Source organism: Paramisgurnus dabryanus, chromosome 1 (genome assembly GCF_030506205.2).
Source record: "Paramisgurnus dabryanus chromosome 1, PD_genome_1.1, whole genome shotgun sequence".
Taxonomy (NCBI): domain Eukaryota; kingdom Metazoa; phylum Chordata; class Actinopteri; order Cypriniformes; family Cobitidae; genus Paramisgurnus; species Paramisgurnus dabryanus.
The window spans coordinates 32,811,661-32,824,947 of NC_133337.1; the positions used below are offsets into that span (position 1 = coordinate 32,811,661).

General features: G+C 39.2%; 1 protein-coding gene across 2 annotated transcripts in view; it reads right to left on the reverse strand.

The window, feature by feature from the left end:
• Nucleotides 1–13,287, reverse strand: part of plxna4 (plexin A4) — a 288,289-nt gene that overhangs the window by 241,283 nt on the left and 33,719 nt on the right. For both annotated transcript variants that reach the window (XM_065289686.2, XM_065289685.2), the window contains exon 3: nt 5,392–5,574. In XM_065289686.2, the coding sequence (XP_065145758.1) occupies nt 5,392–5,574 (183 nt within the window). The remainder of the gene's footprint in view (nt 1–5,391; nt 5,575–13,287) is intronic.

Below are 13,287 nucleotides of genomic sequence, written 5' to 3' on the forward strand. Positions count from 1 at the left end.
GCGTCGTCGTCCCCGCTGACGTGCAAACACACGCGTGACCACTGGTGGGCAGTATCCACGCGTGTAACCACAGTAGCAGCGCGACCGTCAGAGAAGAAGAAGCTTGGCAAGTTAACCCGAAGAAGAAACAGCAACTTGTTGTGTATAATTTGAGAAGACCAGCAATGATGGAAGTAAATAAACAGCGACTTTTGTTGCAGTTTGAGTTAAATCACTCCTCAAGTTGGCTCATCTTTGTTTTCACCGTCACAAACGGAAATACCTATGACGCAGTTTTTTTTACCTGACGGGAGAAGTTCTGGTGGACCAATCACAGCGCTTGCGGTCCACGTAGATCTGACGCGCTGTTAAAATTTTTGCGAGGTGCGCGTCAGGTTACCCAGAGCTACGCACAGGCTACGGATAGCCTACGCCGTAGAACCTATGCACGACTATAAATCGACCTTAACTGTAAAAATATTACTTTTCCTAGTAAAAAATAGTGCAACAAATTAAAAAGAAAATAAGAAAATAGCTAATTACTACTTTTTGTCAAAACGTCACCAACGTACTAAGCTAGCTCTTTTTCATTCTTCCATTATGTTTGGTTGGTTCCACCTGCTTGAGCCCTCTTGTAGAGTTTAGTATTTATGTTACTGATTTATTAAATTACAAAAGTTGTTTAAAAAAAGTTGTACTCTTTATTTATTTGTAACTTTCATGGATTCACAGACTACAAACATTATGCAATTACATATTTTTGGTGTGTAACAGAAAAGGAATGTAACTAGTAGTATAACTAATTACTATTGGCTGGGAGTAATAAGTGAAGTAATAATGTAACTTTTGAAATGAGTAGCTAGTAATGAGTCATACAATAAGGGCCAGATTTACTAAATGGGGCAAATTAGCACGAGAGCGCAATTCCAAAAAAGCACAGAAGGGAGTGGTAATACCTGCGTTTTTAAAATAGCACAGGTGCCAACAGCTGATTTTTATAATGACAAACGCAATTTACTAAGAGCAACGCAAATAAGCAGTGCTGCGGGTGATCTACTAACACCTGAATACGCTTGAGTTTAGCACCACGGCTCAGCTGAAAATTCGGGTTGTGAAATCCCAGCTAAGGAAGTACACTGAAAAGAACCAGAGGATGAAAAATTAAGCGTTACAAGAAGTTTTGAAATGTCTGGTATTGTGTGACTTCTCCAAGTGACTCCTTTTTTATTTCCTCCAGCAAACAAAAAAATAACATGGCTAGGCAAACAATATTTTTGAATAATATGTTCCTCTAGCATTCCAAATAAACTGTTACGTGTTAAAAAAAATCCCCTGCTTTGTACCATGCGCTCCATGATGCCTCCTCTAGCAACAATTGCAGCCATTTCAAGCGCAAAATGATTTAAGACATGATTTTTTCAGCGTTAAATAATGGCGCAAATACCAGTAATATCACACACGCAAACATTAGTAAATCGTGTTAAATAATCCCATACATTTTTCGTCTGGAAGGGAAACTCCTAAAAATGCATAATAAGATCAGTCGCAAAAATAGACCACAATGTTTTAAAGCTAACTATCCACTGCGCGTCTTTAGTAAATCTTAACAGTCTTTATTTAACGCCAAAATTATGGTTTGTGCTGACGCAAGCTGTTAGTAAATTTAGCCCTACAGAGATTATGGAAGATGAGTAGACTTTAGCTTTATTGTATTTTTTCTTCATAAATAACTATACAGTCAACATTCACAATTGCAAAATTAAATTAGCTTTCACCATTTTTTTTTTTATTGACACCCTCAAACTCATAAAAACCAACCACTGGTTTCCCACTAGCTATAACATTTGAAGTTCATGTGTGCACATACATCATTTGCACCAAGCTGAAAGTTGTAAAAAATGACAGCTTGTCTGAAATCACAAGATTGTGGGGAAAAGGGGATACACAGGATGGTGGGGGATAAAGAGACACAGTTGGTTTGAGAGAAAGAGGGATGGATGAACAGATAGACGGAGGCAGAAAGATAAAGTGGGAGGTGATAAAAAGGTTTCAAAGTCCCAGAACCACATCTGGTGTGGAGGTTCATCACAGTGCCAGGGTGCCGAACAACTGCTGCAGCAAACGTTACGTTTTTTGTTCAGTTTTCTACTGACAGCCGTGTTTGTGTGTGTGCATAGAAATATGTCTGTGTGATTTTCTCAAGAGGGTTAAAAACTTGTTTACGGCTTCTCTCTAGGGTTTGGCTGCAGCGAAAATTCTGCCGTTGCGCCTCCTCTCCGAGTCAATCAAATGAAGGATGCTAACTACAGTTGGAGGAGCGTAGCCGTAAACGCTGTAAACCCTGGATTATCCTTCTTTAAGTTTAAAATAAATGCCGGGTGGGGATTCAGCTTTCATGTTCACCTAAGTAATCCTAATACCAACATTCACAGAGGTTTAAATGCACGGTATACAGAGATAATAAATATTGACTGTCTATTACGTCATCTTCATCAGCTCTTGAAAATTAAATTATACATCATCTACTGTAGGACTTTGTAAGCATCACCTTTACTAGCAAAGCAATCTCAATGGTCTTATAAACAGAGAGTCAGAGATGCAACGAATAACATTTACGTCTTTTGACAAGCTTGTCATTCGCTAGTAAACAATTTCTTAAATGTGACGTGATGGCAGTCTATAATTCACTATCCATTAGGGATGGTAATAAACTCGTTTTCATTGATTAATGACTGTGAGACGTGTGTTTCTCGTTTTGTCTAAAAGTCAACGGTGACATCATCTGCTGTTTTCCCACAGAGATCTGCAATCACCGAAATGGCAACTAAAAGGTTTGTGTGTGAGTCTGTGTGTGGTTATGTTAGTCCTTCTGGCCAAAAGAAAGACCCTCATTGTGTTGCCTGTCTGCTCCCTAGTGATATTTTGGTTTTGGACTTTATTAGTAACTGCTATTTTCTGCCTGTATCATATTCTCCAACAAAAGAAGACACATTTAACTTTTCTTATCCTCCGTTTACACATGTTATAACCATGCGTTTTAACCGATCGAATCACAAGTGGAGACTCACATTCCCGTTCACACCTGGTAATCTGTCTCTTTTGACGGCTTTTGTCCTGATTACTTTGAAGGGTCGTTGGGCGAGTCGTTAAAGGGTTTAAGATGATGTGCAATAATATTATGTCAGTGTGTTGTTAGTAAACAGCATCGGGCATCCCAGAAGCCCCTTTCTCAGATATTTCAGAGCAATTGATAAAATAAGCCAGCGCAACTTTCACATGCTCGCTAAATGAAAACTACTAAGATGTGGAGCGCTGCTTCGTTTTTAGCAATGATAGCCTAAAGACCGCACTGAACATTGAGTTTGCGCTAGTCAGTCTCTTTTTTTTTTCGTAGCAAAAATCACAAATATCTTAGCAGAAAGTTGAAAAATGTTGCATTTACTTCACACAAGCACAGCCATGTCCCCTGTTGCCATGGGAACGTTATGAAGTGACGTGATTATGTAACGTGAACATCATTGAAAAGCTGCAAAAAGTTTTTGCAGGTTCCCGCAGTTTTTGCAAGTTCCTGCAATTTCATTGCATAAAATTGCATAAATATCCCGCAAATTCTATCGCATTTTTTAAGCAAACGTGCCACAAGATCAAGGATTTTTGCCTGAAACAATTACAAAAAAACTCTTTTTCTGGAAGGACTGGTTAGTAGTCAAGACCGATGAAGAAACATTCAGTGCGTTTACATGCACAGCCATACGCCGACTATGCTTAATAAACTGATAATGTGTGTGGTCATGTAAATGCGTAAAGTGATTTTCTTTAATCGGGAAAAGCTAAATAAATGGCATAAGCAAATAACGATCTGCACAGGTACCCTGATTTCTTGTTGCATGAAACACCTTAACCGGCTTTCTCGCCGTTTTCTTCATTTGCGCACGTCTCCGCATGTGAAAGATAATTCGCAAAAGTAACGCATAAAAGTCTGCGCTTGACGCAAGAGGTTGGCAGAGAAATACAAAAATTAAAGCTCATGTTACATTTACAGGTTCTGCAGTACAACTGTACAGCTTAAGACACATTTCCAACTGGCTTTTTGAATGAATATATGTACTATAGGTGGTGACGTCACTGTCTGCGAGAAACCTTACCAATCTCCAAATCCCATGTAAATGTAGTTTTCTGCATAGCCGGTATATTGATTTGCATGTAAAGGCATGAAAACAGGTTTCTTAAGCAGTGGTTCTCAAACTTTTTCAGGGTGCGGCCCCCTTTGTGTACATTGCACACACTGAAAAAAAAAAAAACGTTTTTTTATTTTTTTGTTTTAATGTAGCTTTAATAAATTGATTGCAACCACTTTCCTTAAAAAAACTGAGTAAATTGAAGGAATCATTTTTTTTCAGTGCACCTTCACAGCCCCCATAAAGAAAATGTATGACATATTTTTTTTATTTTAATTAAACAAACATATTAAATTATACAACAAATTGCTGTTGGTCAGTAGCCAAATTTTTCTGAGGTTTAATAATACAGAATTTATGATAAATATATTTTATAAATGTCATAAAACATGGGACCATCTCGCGGCCCCCAGTTTGAGAACCACTGTTCAAAAATAAGCAGATCTTTGCTAGTTATCCTCATGAGCGTCTACACCACAAAAGCAATCCAGTCAAATGTGTTTTCGACTACTTCTGGACATTAACATCTATACTCGACCAAAACGCATATTAATACCAGGTGTAAAAAGGTCTTTAGATGCAACAGTTTCCTCTACTTTCAACAGAAATGGATTTCTGGAGTTCTCATCCACTGCTGTATCCATCAGGTTGCCACAATAACAATAATGCTTCAAAATTGGAATTCTGCCTTTTGGCAAAGATTTGTCCGCCTGTAATGTCGATACCCTGGAGGTTTAGCACTTGAGAAGAATGATACTGTCCTTCTCTCTCCCTCTCTGTCTGTCTTCCCCTCCCTCTATTTTAATGTTATTTTCTGCTCTATGCGATGTCTGGCCGGCCCTCAGATTCGTCTCAGACACGGCTCCACAAAGGCTCAGTCAGAGGAGAGGGTACCAGGCCGAAAGCTTCTGCACCGCATCATCCAATTACCCCCGACAGTCTCTGCCTGCGTAGGGATTCCCGTAGTCCTCTTTGCCAGCCATTCACGGCACCATTTACCAAATGTTACTCTCTACACACCCGCTGGATGTAATGTTCTTACAGGGTGGAGTGTAGCAGACCACCTTTGATTTTTTCATGCGTCATGCTGCCTCCATAGTAATTCCTGATGTTAGCAATTACCGAACATGACCTGCTGGATCTCGTATGGTTTTTAAAAGGTTACCACAATAGATCGCTCTCAAAGAATCCATTGCCATTTCAAGTCGCTCCTTAGAGAAAACAATGGTCTTACCTTTTTCAGGCGGCCACCTTTGGTGCCCACAAAAGCCAGAGAGTGGTTCTTGTACACGTAGGCGATAACAGACATCATCTTGTCCTTGGACTCCGAGAATAGAGGAATCCCACGTACCATCTCAGAGACGCCGAGTGGGGCGTTCATATCCAGACCACAAAAGTTGTCATCAATGGTAAGGAGCTAACAACAGAGAGAGACAATGGATGTTAAATTTAGCATAAACAAAGAATGCCTTTAAAAAAAAAACTGTCGGTAAATACACGTCTACCGTACCATTTGAACGCAGCTTCACAGCACATAAATCATTGTCACTATTTACATCTATTTAGCACTCATATTTGAAAAGGGGTGATGAGGATTATCTGATATGTGTGATGTGCATTTATCATTTCAAGTTAAAAGCGTCTAAAAAGGTGGCGTTTTAGGTTAAAGCGGCGTGACTTTGTGACGCATGACATATGGCGGGAAAGTCGCGGGTGTCAACCGCAATGAAGTGATGTACGGCTTCTGATAAAGAAATAGTAATGTTGTAATGCTTTCATATTTCAGTCTGCAGTGAGGGATTTGGACACCACGGCGTTCATTGAAACAGCCGTGCAGACCTCAGGATAAAGTGTCAAACAAGTCGAAATAGTGATTAATGATGCCCAAGGCTTTGATTTGTTCAGGGCATGAAACCCATAACAATTTTCAAGCGCTGCCAAATATGATACGCTCAAGGCCTTTTATTCATTCACGACTGTCTCCTCGGACAAAGACTGATATGTAGTATGAATGTTATTCTGTGCAGATATCTTATGTTTATTAAAACCTTTATAGGAATTTTATACATTTGTGGCCTTGTCTGTGAAATCCAAAGTCTCATAATCTCATTAAGAAATAACAAGCATTAAAGTTTGATTTGCATGCATTTCAGATGTGTTTTAATCTTTGACATGACCTTCCTCAGTCAGTATTAAAGGTCATGTTCTTTCTGATCCCATTTTTTAAACCCTAGTTTGTGTGTGTGTGTGTGTGTGTGTGTGTGTGTGTGTGTGTGTGTGTGTGTGTAATGTTGCTATAATAGCATAAATAATACCTGTAAAATTGGTAAAGGTCAAAGTTCAATGGCAGGCGATATATTTTCTTTAACAGAATTCGCCTTTCAATGCCTACAGCGAATGGGCCGTATGGACTAAAGCCTTCTACTTCCTGCTTAAATGACGTCACTAGAACAGTTTTTTCACTAAACTCCGCCCACAGGAATACGTCAGTCGCCAGCTAAGATAACGGCAAGCTAAGCTGCTACTCGATGCATATTTCTGAAGGAGGGACTTCATAGAACAAAGAAGATATCAGACCATTTTTAGGACACTGGTATACAGATAAGTAAATTGTGTGAAAAATACCGTGTTTTTTTACACGTGAAACATGAACACATGTTATATTGCGCACTGTAAACACAAATCAAAGCTTCAAAAACACAGAAAGAACAGGAGCTTATCAATATCAAGGATATCAAGGTTATTTTTTCACACAAATATAGGATGATTTTATGAAGAAAAACGAAAATCACAAAAATTTCATTAGATGGGTTTTCACAGGCAATGTCACATAAGTAAGGGATAATGTATAGGCAAATAGGTTGTTATCGCAGAATTAAGCCTCCATATTGTGGTCAGGACCCAACATGAAACAACTGAAGGGGCTTATTTCACCATAACAACTGGCTGCCTGTACATTATCCTGCTTATTACACTGCAATTTACCTCATAATTAAAGGAACATTAAATATTTATTTGATATATTTTATTTGCTTTATATTTTATTTTTAATGAATGCAGACCTTCCACAAAGAAACCCATTTACTTTTGTTTTTTAAGATAAGACAAGATGTTTAAATGTCACAAACACATTATTTAGTTTAATCATTTGTAAATATGTCATATATGTTACTTCAAGAAATATTAATATTTATTTTTGTGTAATATTAAACTCTACCCTTTTTAATTTTGAGCGGTTGTTATCTGTGAATAAAAAAACTGCAAATGTTGCAACTGGCCAATCAGAATCAAGCTTTCCAACGAGCCGTGTGATAAAAGGAATTAAATGACATGAAATAAAATCTGACCCTACTTACCATGTAGATTTCTGGTCTTATTGTGTACAATTTCTTATTGCAAAATATTCCATCGTAAAAAAAGATAACTAGATAAGTAAATAAGATAAGTAAAAAAATAAAAATGTCATAATTTACTCATTCTCATGTTGTTACAAACCTGTTTAAATTTAGTTGTTCTGCTTATCCCTGTTTGGATCCTAAGGAATGAACGGGGCTAGGCTAAATGCTAACAAATTCACGACGCGCTGTACAAAGATTAAGTGCATGCATTAAAAAAAGATAGGTATGCATTATTTGTCTAAGTTGAGATAAGAACATAATAAAATATTGAAAAACTGTAGTGTTCTCCTTTAATAATATAAAATTAAGATATATGCTCCTTTAAGAAAAACTTTGTATTATTGAATATCCTGTTTCTCTAGAAATAAATCATATTACAGAAGTTAAATTGGTTGCTGTTATTTCATGTCACAATACTCGTGTTTTGTAATGTACAGTATAACGTTTTAGGCACACAAAGTTAGCCACTTTAAAAGGTCTGATTTGGTTCTTAAAGGTTGGCCAATAACAGGTGTCTCAAGATTATTACCATTAATATTTCAGTTCTTAATGGCATATTCTCCCCCTTAAATCATTAAATATGAGACAGCTTGAATTGCATTTTGCCCTGAGGCACGAGCCACAGTTCGGCCCCCTGTGACGATGTGGGTAAAGGGCAAAACTGAGCGATGCCCAGGTCATGAGAGGAAGCATCTGGGTGTATATCATCAATCACAAACTCTTTGTATGCACAGAAATAATGTACATACTCCCCTGATGAGACTTGAATTACATTTCAGGCTATGTTTATCTTAATAACAATAGACCCTGGCTAATGATGTCTGTCCTCAGAGCCCATCATTGTTTGAAAATCCATTGTGGTCTAAGGGACAAATCCGTAGCGATTTGATTCCCCGGAGGAGCGGATCGGGCCAACCTCGGAGAGAGACGCGATCAATCAAGTGACCGGTCGGCACGAGCGGACAGGTCTTTACATGCAATATAGCAAATGTCTATTTGTCAGCGGTCAGGAGATACAAGACCCTTCATTAAGCAAATGGAAGACGGGGGCCGTCTCTCTAAAATGGCGGTTTATGAGTGATCGGGCGAATCGATGCAGAACACCACACTCAATTCTCGGTGCACTCAATAGAAGTCGAAATGAAAAATAAATAGAGAAATGAAGGAGAGAGAGAGAGAGTGTGAGTGAGTGAATAAGGAAATGTTCAAACTTGTATACGTTTTTTCCTTTTCTCTGCAGATATCTGACCTTTAGAAATGTTCTGCTGTCAGCTGAAGCCTGCATGCGGCACGGCTCGGCTGCGCGAGGCCAGACTAATGGTCCTCGTATCTAGCACGCGGCTCTAGTTAGAAAGGCGCAGCTACATGAAAGATCGGTTTTCTGCACTGTAAGTCTTTCTGCAGATGCCTTCTGTTCGTACTGGGGGCCATGAATCATCACGGGTTGTTGATACAGCAGCAACCTGCTTTAACATGCGCACCTGCTTACACAGGCAAATGAAAATAACACGCGGACGCAATCAAGCCCTACGGCAGTCTTTATCCTGCTTACATGGGTCAAAAAGTGTAAAACCCCAAAACAGCAGAGATCCAATCACTGGCAGAAACAGAATAGTGTGTGTACGACTAGGTTAGCTATAGACCCGATATAAGCTGGCTATGAGTAGCCCACTTCTAGCCAAAACAAACTTGAATTTGGTATCATGCCAAATTTTTTGTGGGATGTAAGCGAAGTCAACAGTGACTACAAGGTATTTGGTTTTATTTATTTATTTTTATTTATTTATTTTTAAGATGTAGGGCTGCATGGCGATTAATTGCAACTAATCGTTAATTTATATTATATATAAATACTTAATAAATTTATATTATATTTGTTTCTTAAAATTATACATGTGTGTAAATTTATATATATACACGTAAATACTATACACAGTAAACACACATGTATGATGTAAACAAAAAAAAAAGTTTATTCTGTAAACGATTAGTTGCAATTAATTGTTATGCAGCTGTAGTTAGACCTCTATTAAATTTTCACTGACAGCCCAAAATTTTCGCTTTGTTCAACGATTTGCACGAGTAGATTACATACAAAGTCAATGGAAAGACGTGATCAGACGCGTCCTCGCGTGGGGCGATGCGAATGAGGGGATATGGGCGGCGCGTTTGCCGCGAAAACACGTGCTATTCGCCTCAAAAATATTCAACTCTAGCGAAAAATTCGCATGACATGAAGTTAAATCCCGCAAGTAATCTAGAGCGAGTAACGCGATGCCCCGCATTTGGTGTGTACGTAGCATTAACGTCTGGGCTGTGTTCGGATGGCTATTAGACATCTTTTAAACTCAAAATTGCTTGATGAGAATAGCATTACTGATCTTTAAGGGGGTATGTACACCAAAGCATTCAAATGTGGCTGAAATGCCAGGCAGATGCCAACTGTGGGTGCCTGCCAGCGTTTTTATCAACCAAGTGCTTTGGTTGCTGTGATACTTGTGATACTGTGATATCTGTCCCACCCCTACTCCACTGTAATTTGACGGCTGAGAGAAAGTGACATTGACGAGCTGAGCATTTCACCCAAAGTCAACAAGTTTTCAACTCTGGGCGCATAGCACTGAATGCAGAAAAAAGCAGAGTGCCAAAACCCACCAGCAGCAGGTGTTTTTGAAAAGTGCTGCGCTTTCATTGGAAACAATGTGTACACACCCCCTAATGGTACTATGTATTTGAACTCAGCCAAAAAAATAGCTACAAATCCAATTTAGTCTAACTGACTGTGTCAACAGGTTTAGGAATATTGTTGAATCCTCATTGAGATGTCCAATATTGCTTCTTTGCTCTGGTGTCTAAAGTGTAGCTTAGCTCTAAGAATAAAGACATTGACAGCCATATCGTGCCACAAATAGCTGTGACACAGACTAATGCCTTTTGGCATTGCGGATATTTTATCAGAAGGCCCAGGCTTCACATGGCATATGCCAGTGACACAGAGATTGGGTTTAGAGACAGAGCATGTGTCATCTCGTCTCCTCATTGGCATATGCCACGTTATTTCTGGCAAGGTGAACAACATGCCAATCAGACCCTATGTGCTGAAACCTAGTGAAATAGGCTCCCTGTCTATCAACCTTTCAGGAGGCAGACACGTTTTCATTACCTAGCCACATAAACATGACATTTACTCTTTCCGTATTCTGCATTTGAACACAAACAGCGTTTTTCGACGGCCCACCCGAGCGTGATGCACGAGAGGGGGCGCCCTCCGTGCCACCCATCAATCTTTACTTTCTGGTTACTTCACCTTTTCTACTTTCCATCTACAACTCCCTCGCTTGCTGTCGGCACGGTGCGCACGAACAAGCTGCTGCGTTATTGGCAATTTCACGCTGCGTGTCTGAAGGTGTAAAAAAGGAGGAGGGAATGGTTAGACAAGAGCAACTTAAAGCCTCTGTATCGGCGCAGGCGCCGGTTTCTCATCTGTACTCGTTCCAGAGGCGCGGAAGCAGAATCAGGTCATTTGGACCGCTCGCTGCCTGGCTACCTCCTGCAGCACAAAGGCGGCTCTCTTTCCCTGAGCGAGCGTCTCTGTGTCCCTTACAGAAAGACAACAACTGAAATCAGATGCTTTTTCAGAAGCCTTTTGTTCAATCCGAGCACATAAGGGACTGAGCTCGAGGAACCTTTGGCTTAAGAAGTAAAAGAAACTCGGACAAAGAGCCGGGGCTTGAACTACACCACCAGATGTAGCACACTGAGAGAATGATGAACCTGACTACAGTCCAATGTGTTTTTTTAACCACTTAGACCTGTACGAGCTTGGCAATGACTTTGCCTTGTGAGACCAAACTCGTATACTTTGTATATTTTGACATAAAAGTCAGTGGATGATGCACAGTGTGATCTCACCAGGGTCATATCACATAATCTGACAAGAAACTGTCATAAAGGACAGAAAGAAAATTGCACAGCGTGCATTAGGCTTTAGTCGACACAAAAAACCTTCGTGTTTCTCACCGTTATCTGTGAGGGTGCAAAATATCCTATTAATAGATCACAGTTTGATCAAAATGCTCAGTTTATGCAAATAAACCCTGATCAGTGCAGCAAGTGTACATCATTGAGTTGATGAATCGGCTCTTCGAGAGCTAATTCTGCACAGTCATATAATTAGCCTTTCAGAGTCTTTCCTTTTCATGCTCAAGTAATATCTCACACAGAGACTGTTGTTGGCAACAAAGACATTATTTCCCACAAATCTCAGCTCCATGTTCGACGTAATTATATCAACACTCAATCAGCTCGGAGTACGGAAATCCATGTACACTCACAGTTCTGCAGCACTGAAGCAGTTGTTCAGCCCAAAAGGGTACATATGACAATTTTACATATGTAAAAGCAATAGATGGGGCAAAAATTACCTTTTAAAAAACTTGTTATATAAACAAGTAAAACATGAAGCACTCTAATGGTGCATTTTTGATTAGTCCCGCAAGGACCCGTGCTCAACCCTTTACCAATTCTACATTTTTCAATGATATTGAGTCCTGTTAAGCGTTAGTTAAATGTTTAAACATATAAAAATACTTATTTTCTTTGCTCTATTACCAGAAAAATATGACACAAATTATGAATTTGTTTTAAAGCAAATTATCTTAAAACGGGGAAAAGGCAGCCCGACAGACCGAATACAAATAATTGAATAGGTGATTAATTCCTAAAAGGAACTCAATTTCCTGTTTTTATTTTCAAGCAGCATTCAAAACCCTGGACACAAAAATCTTATGGCACTTCTGATTCTGGCCACTATTTTTTGATTACCTCTATAAAAGCTTAAATGATTGAGTAGACAATAACACAGCACTCTGTCCCTCCGTTTCCTTTTCCTCCTTCCCTCTCCCTGTTTCAGCTTCGCTCACTTATTTTCACACTATTTTTTTTAAATGTAAAAGAAATCTTTAGCTCTGTTTCTATTCTGATATGGTCTCTACTCAGCGCTCACTTGACCCTGAAATCTCAGAATGAGTGGTATCGCACAACTCTCTACATGTAATGACATTTAATAACTTAATGACTATGAATCCTACAGTACAAAAGAGATTCCCTAGGCTACAACTTAAATAGCAAGGATCTCTATTTTTAAGTACATTGTTGGCATGATTTAACCCAACACTGGCCTTTCCTGGGCAATATCACCAACTTCAAAGTTACTGTCGGATGACCGTTACTGATCTGAATCACACCCTGAAATCCCTTTTTAAGGCATTACTCTCCCGGTAAGACATACAGTAAAGTCCAACATCTAAACACTGCCACAGGACAGGATTTTCAAAGGCTTGTAATAGTATCTTAAAGGGAGGTGTGTCATGAAACCGTTTACATCTGCTGTATGGCTCCTACAGACTGTTTAAACATAGACGTTAAAAATCACCAGCCGGACCTACCGGAGGTTTGTGAGAAAGCTGTCAGATGCCTGATGTGACGCCGTTTGTACAAAGCTCAAGAGACCAATCGGAAGAGAGTCATTTATTTGATTTGGCTAAGTAAAGCTCAATGACATAAACACGCAGTAGTCGTCAGTGATGTCATCACACAAACTCGCACAAACTTGCAGTTACCCATCATGGGCAATGAAGACCTTTAGATTCAACAAATGACTAGGTAAAACTGTTTTGCGTTTCAATATTTATATTTAAAGGAGCCTTTAAGGTTTAACAGCATTAAATGTT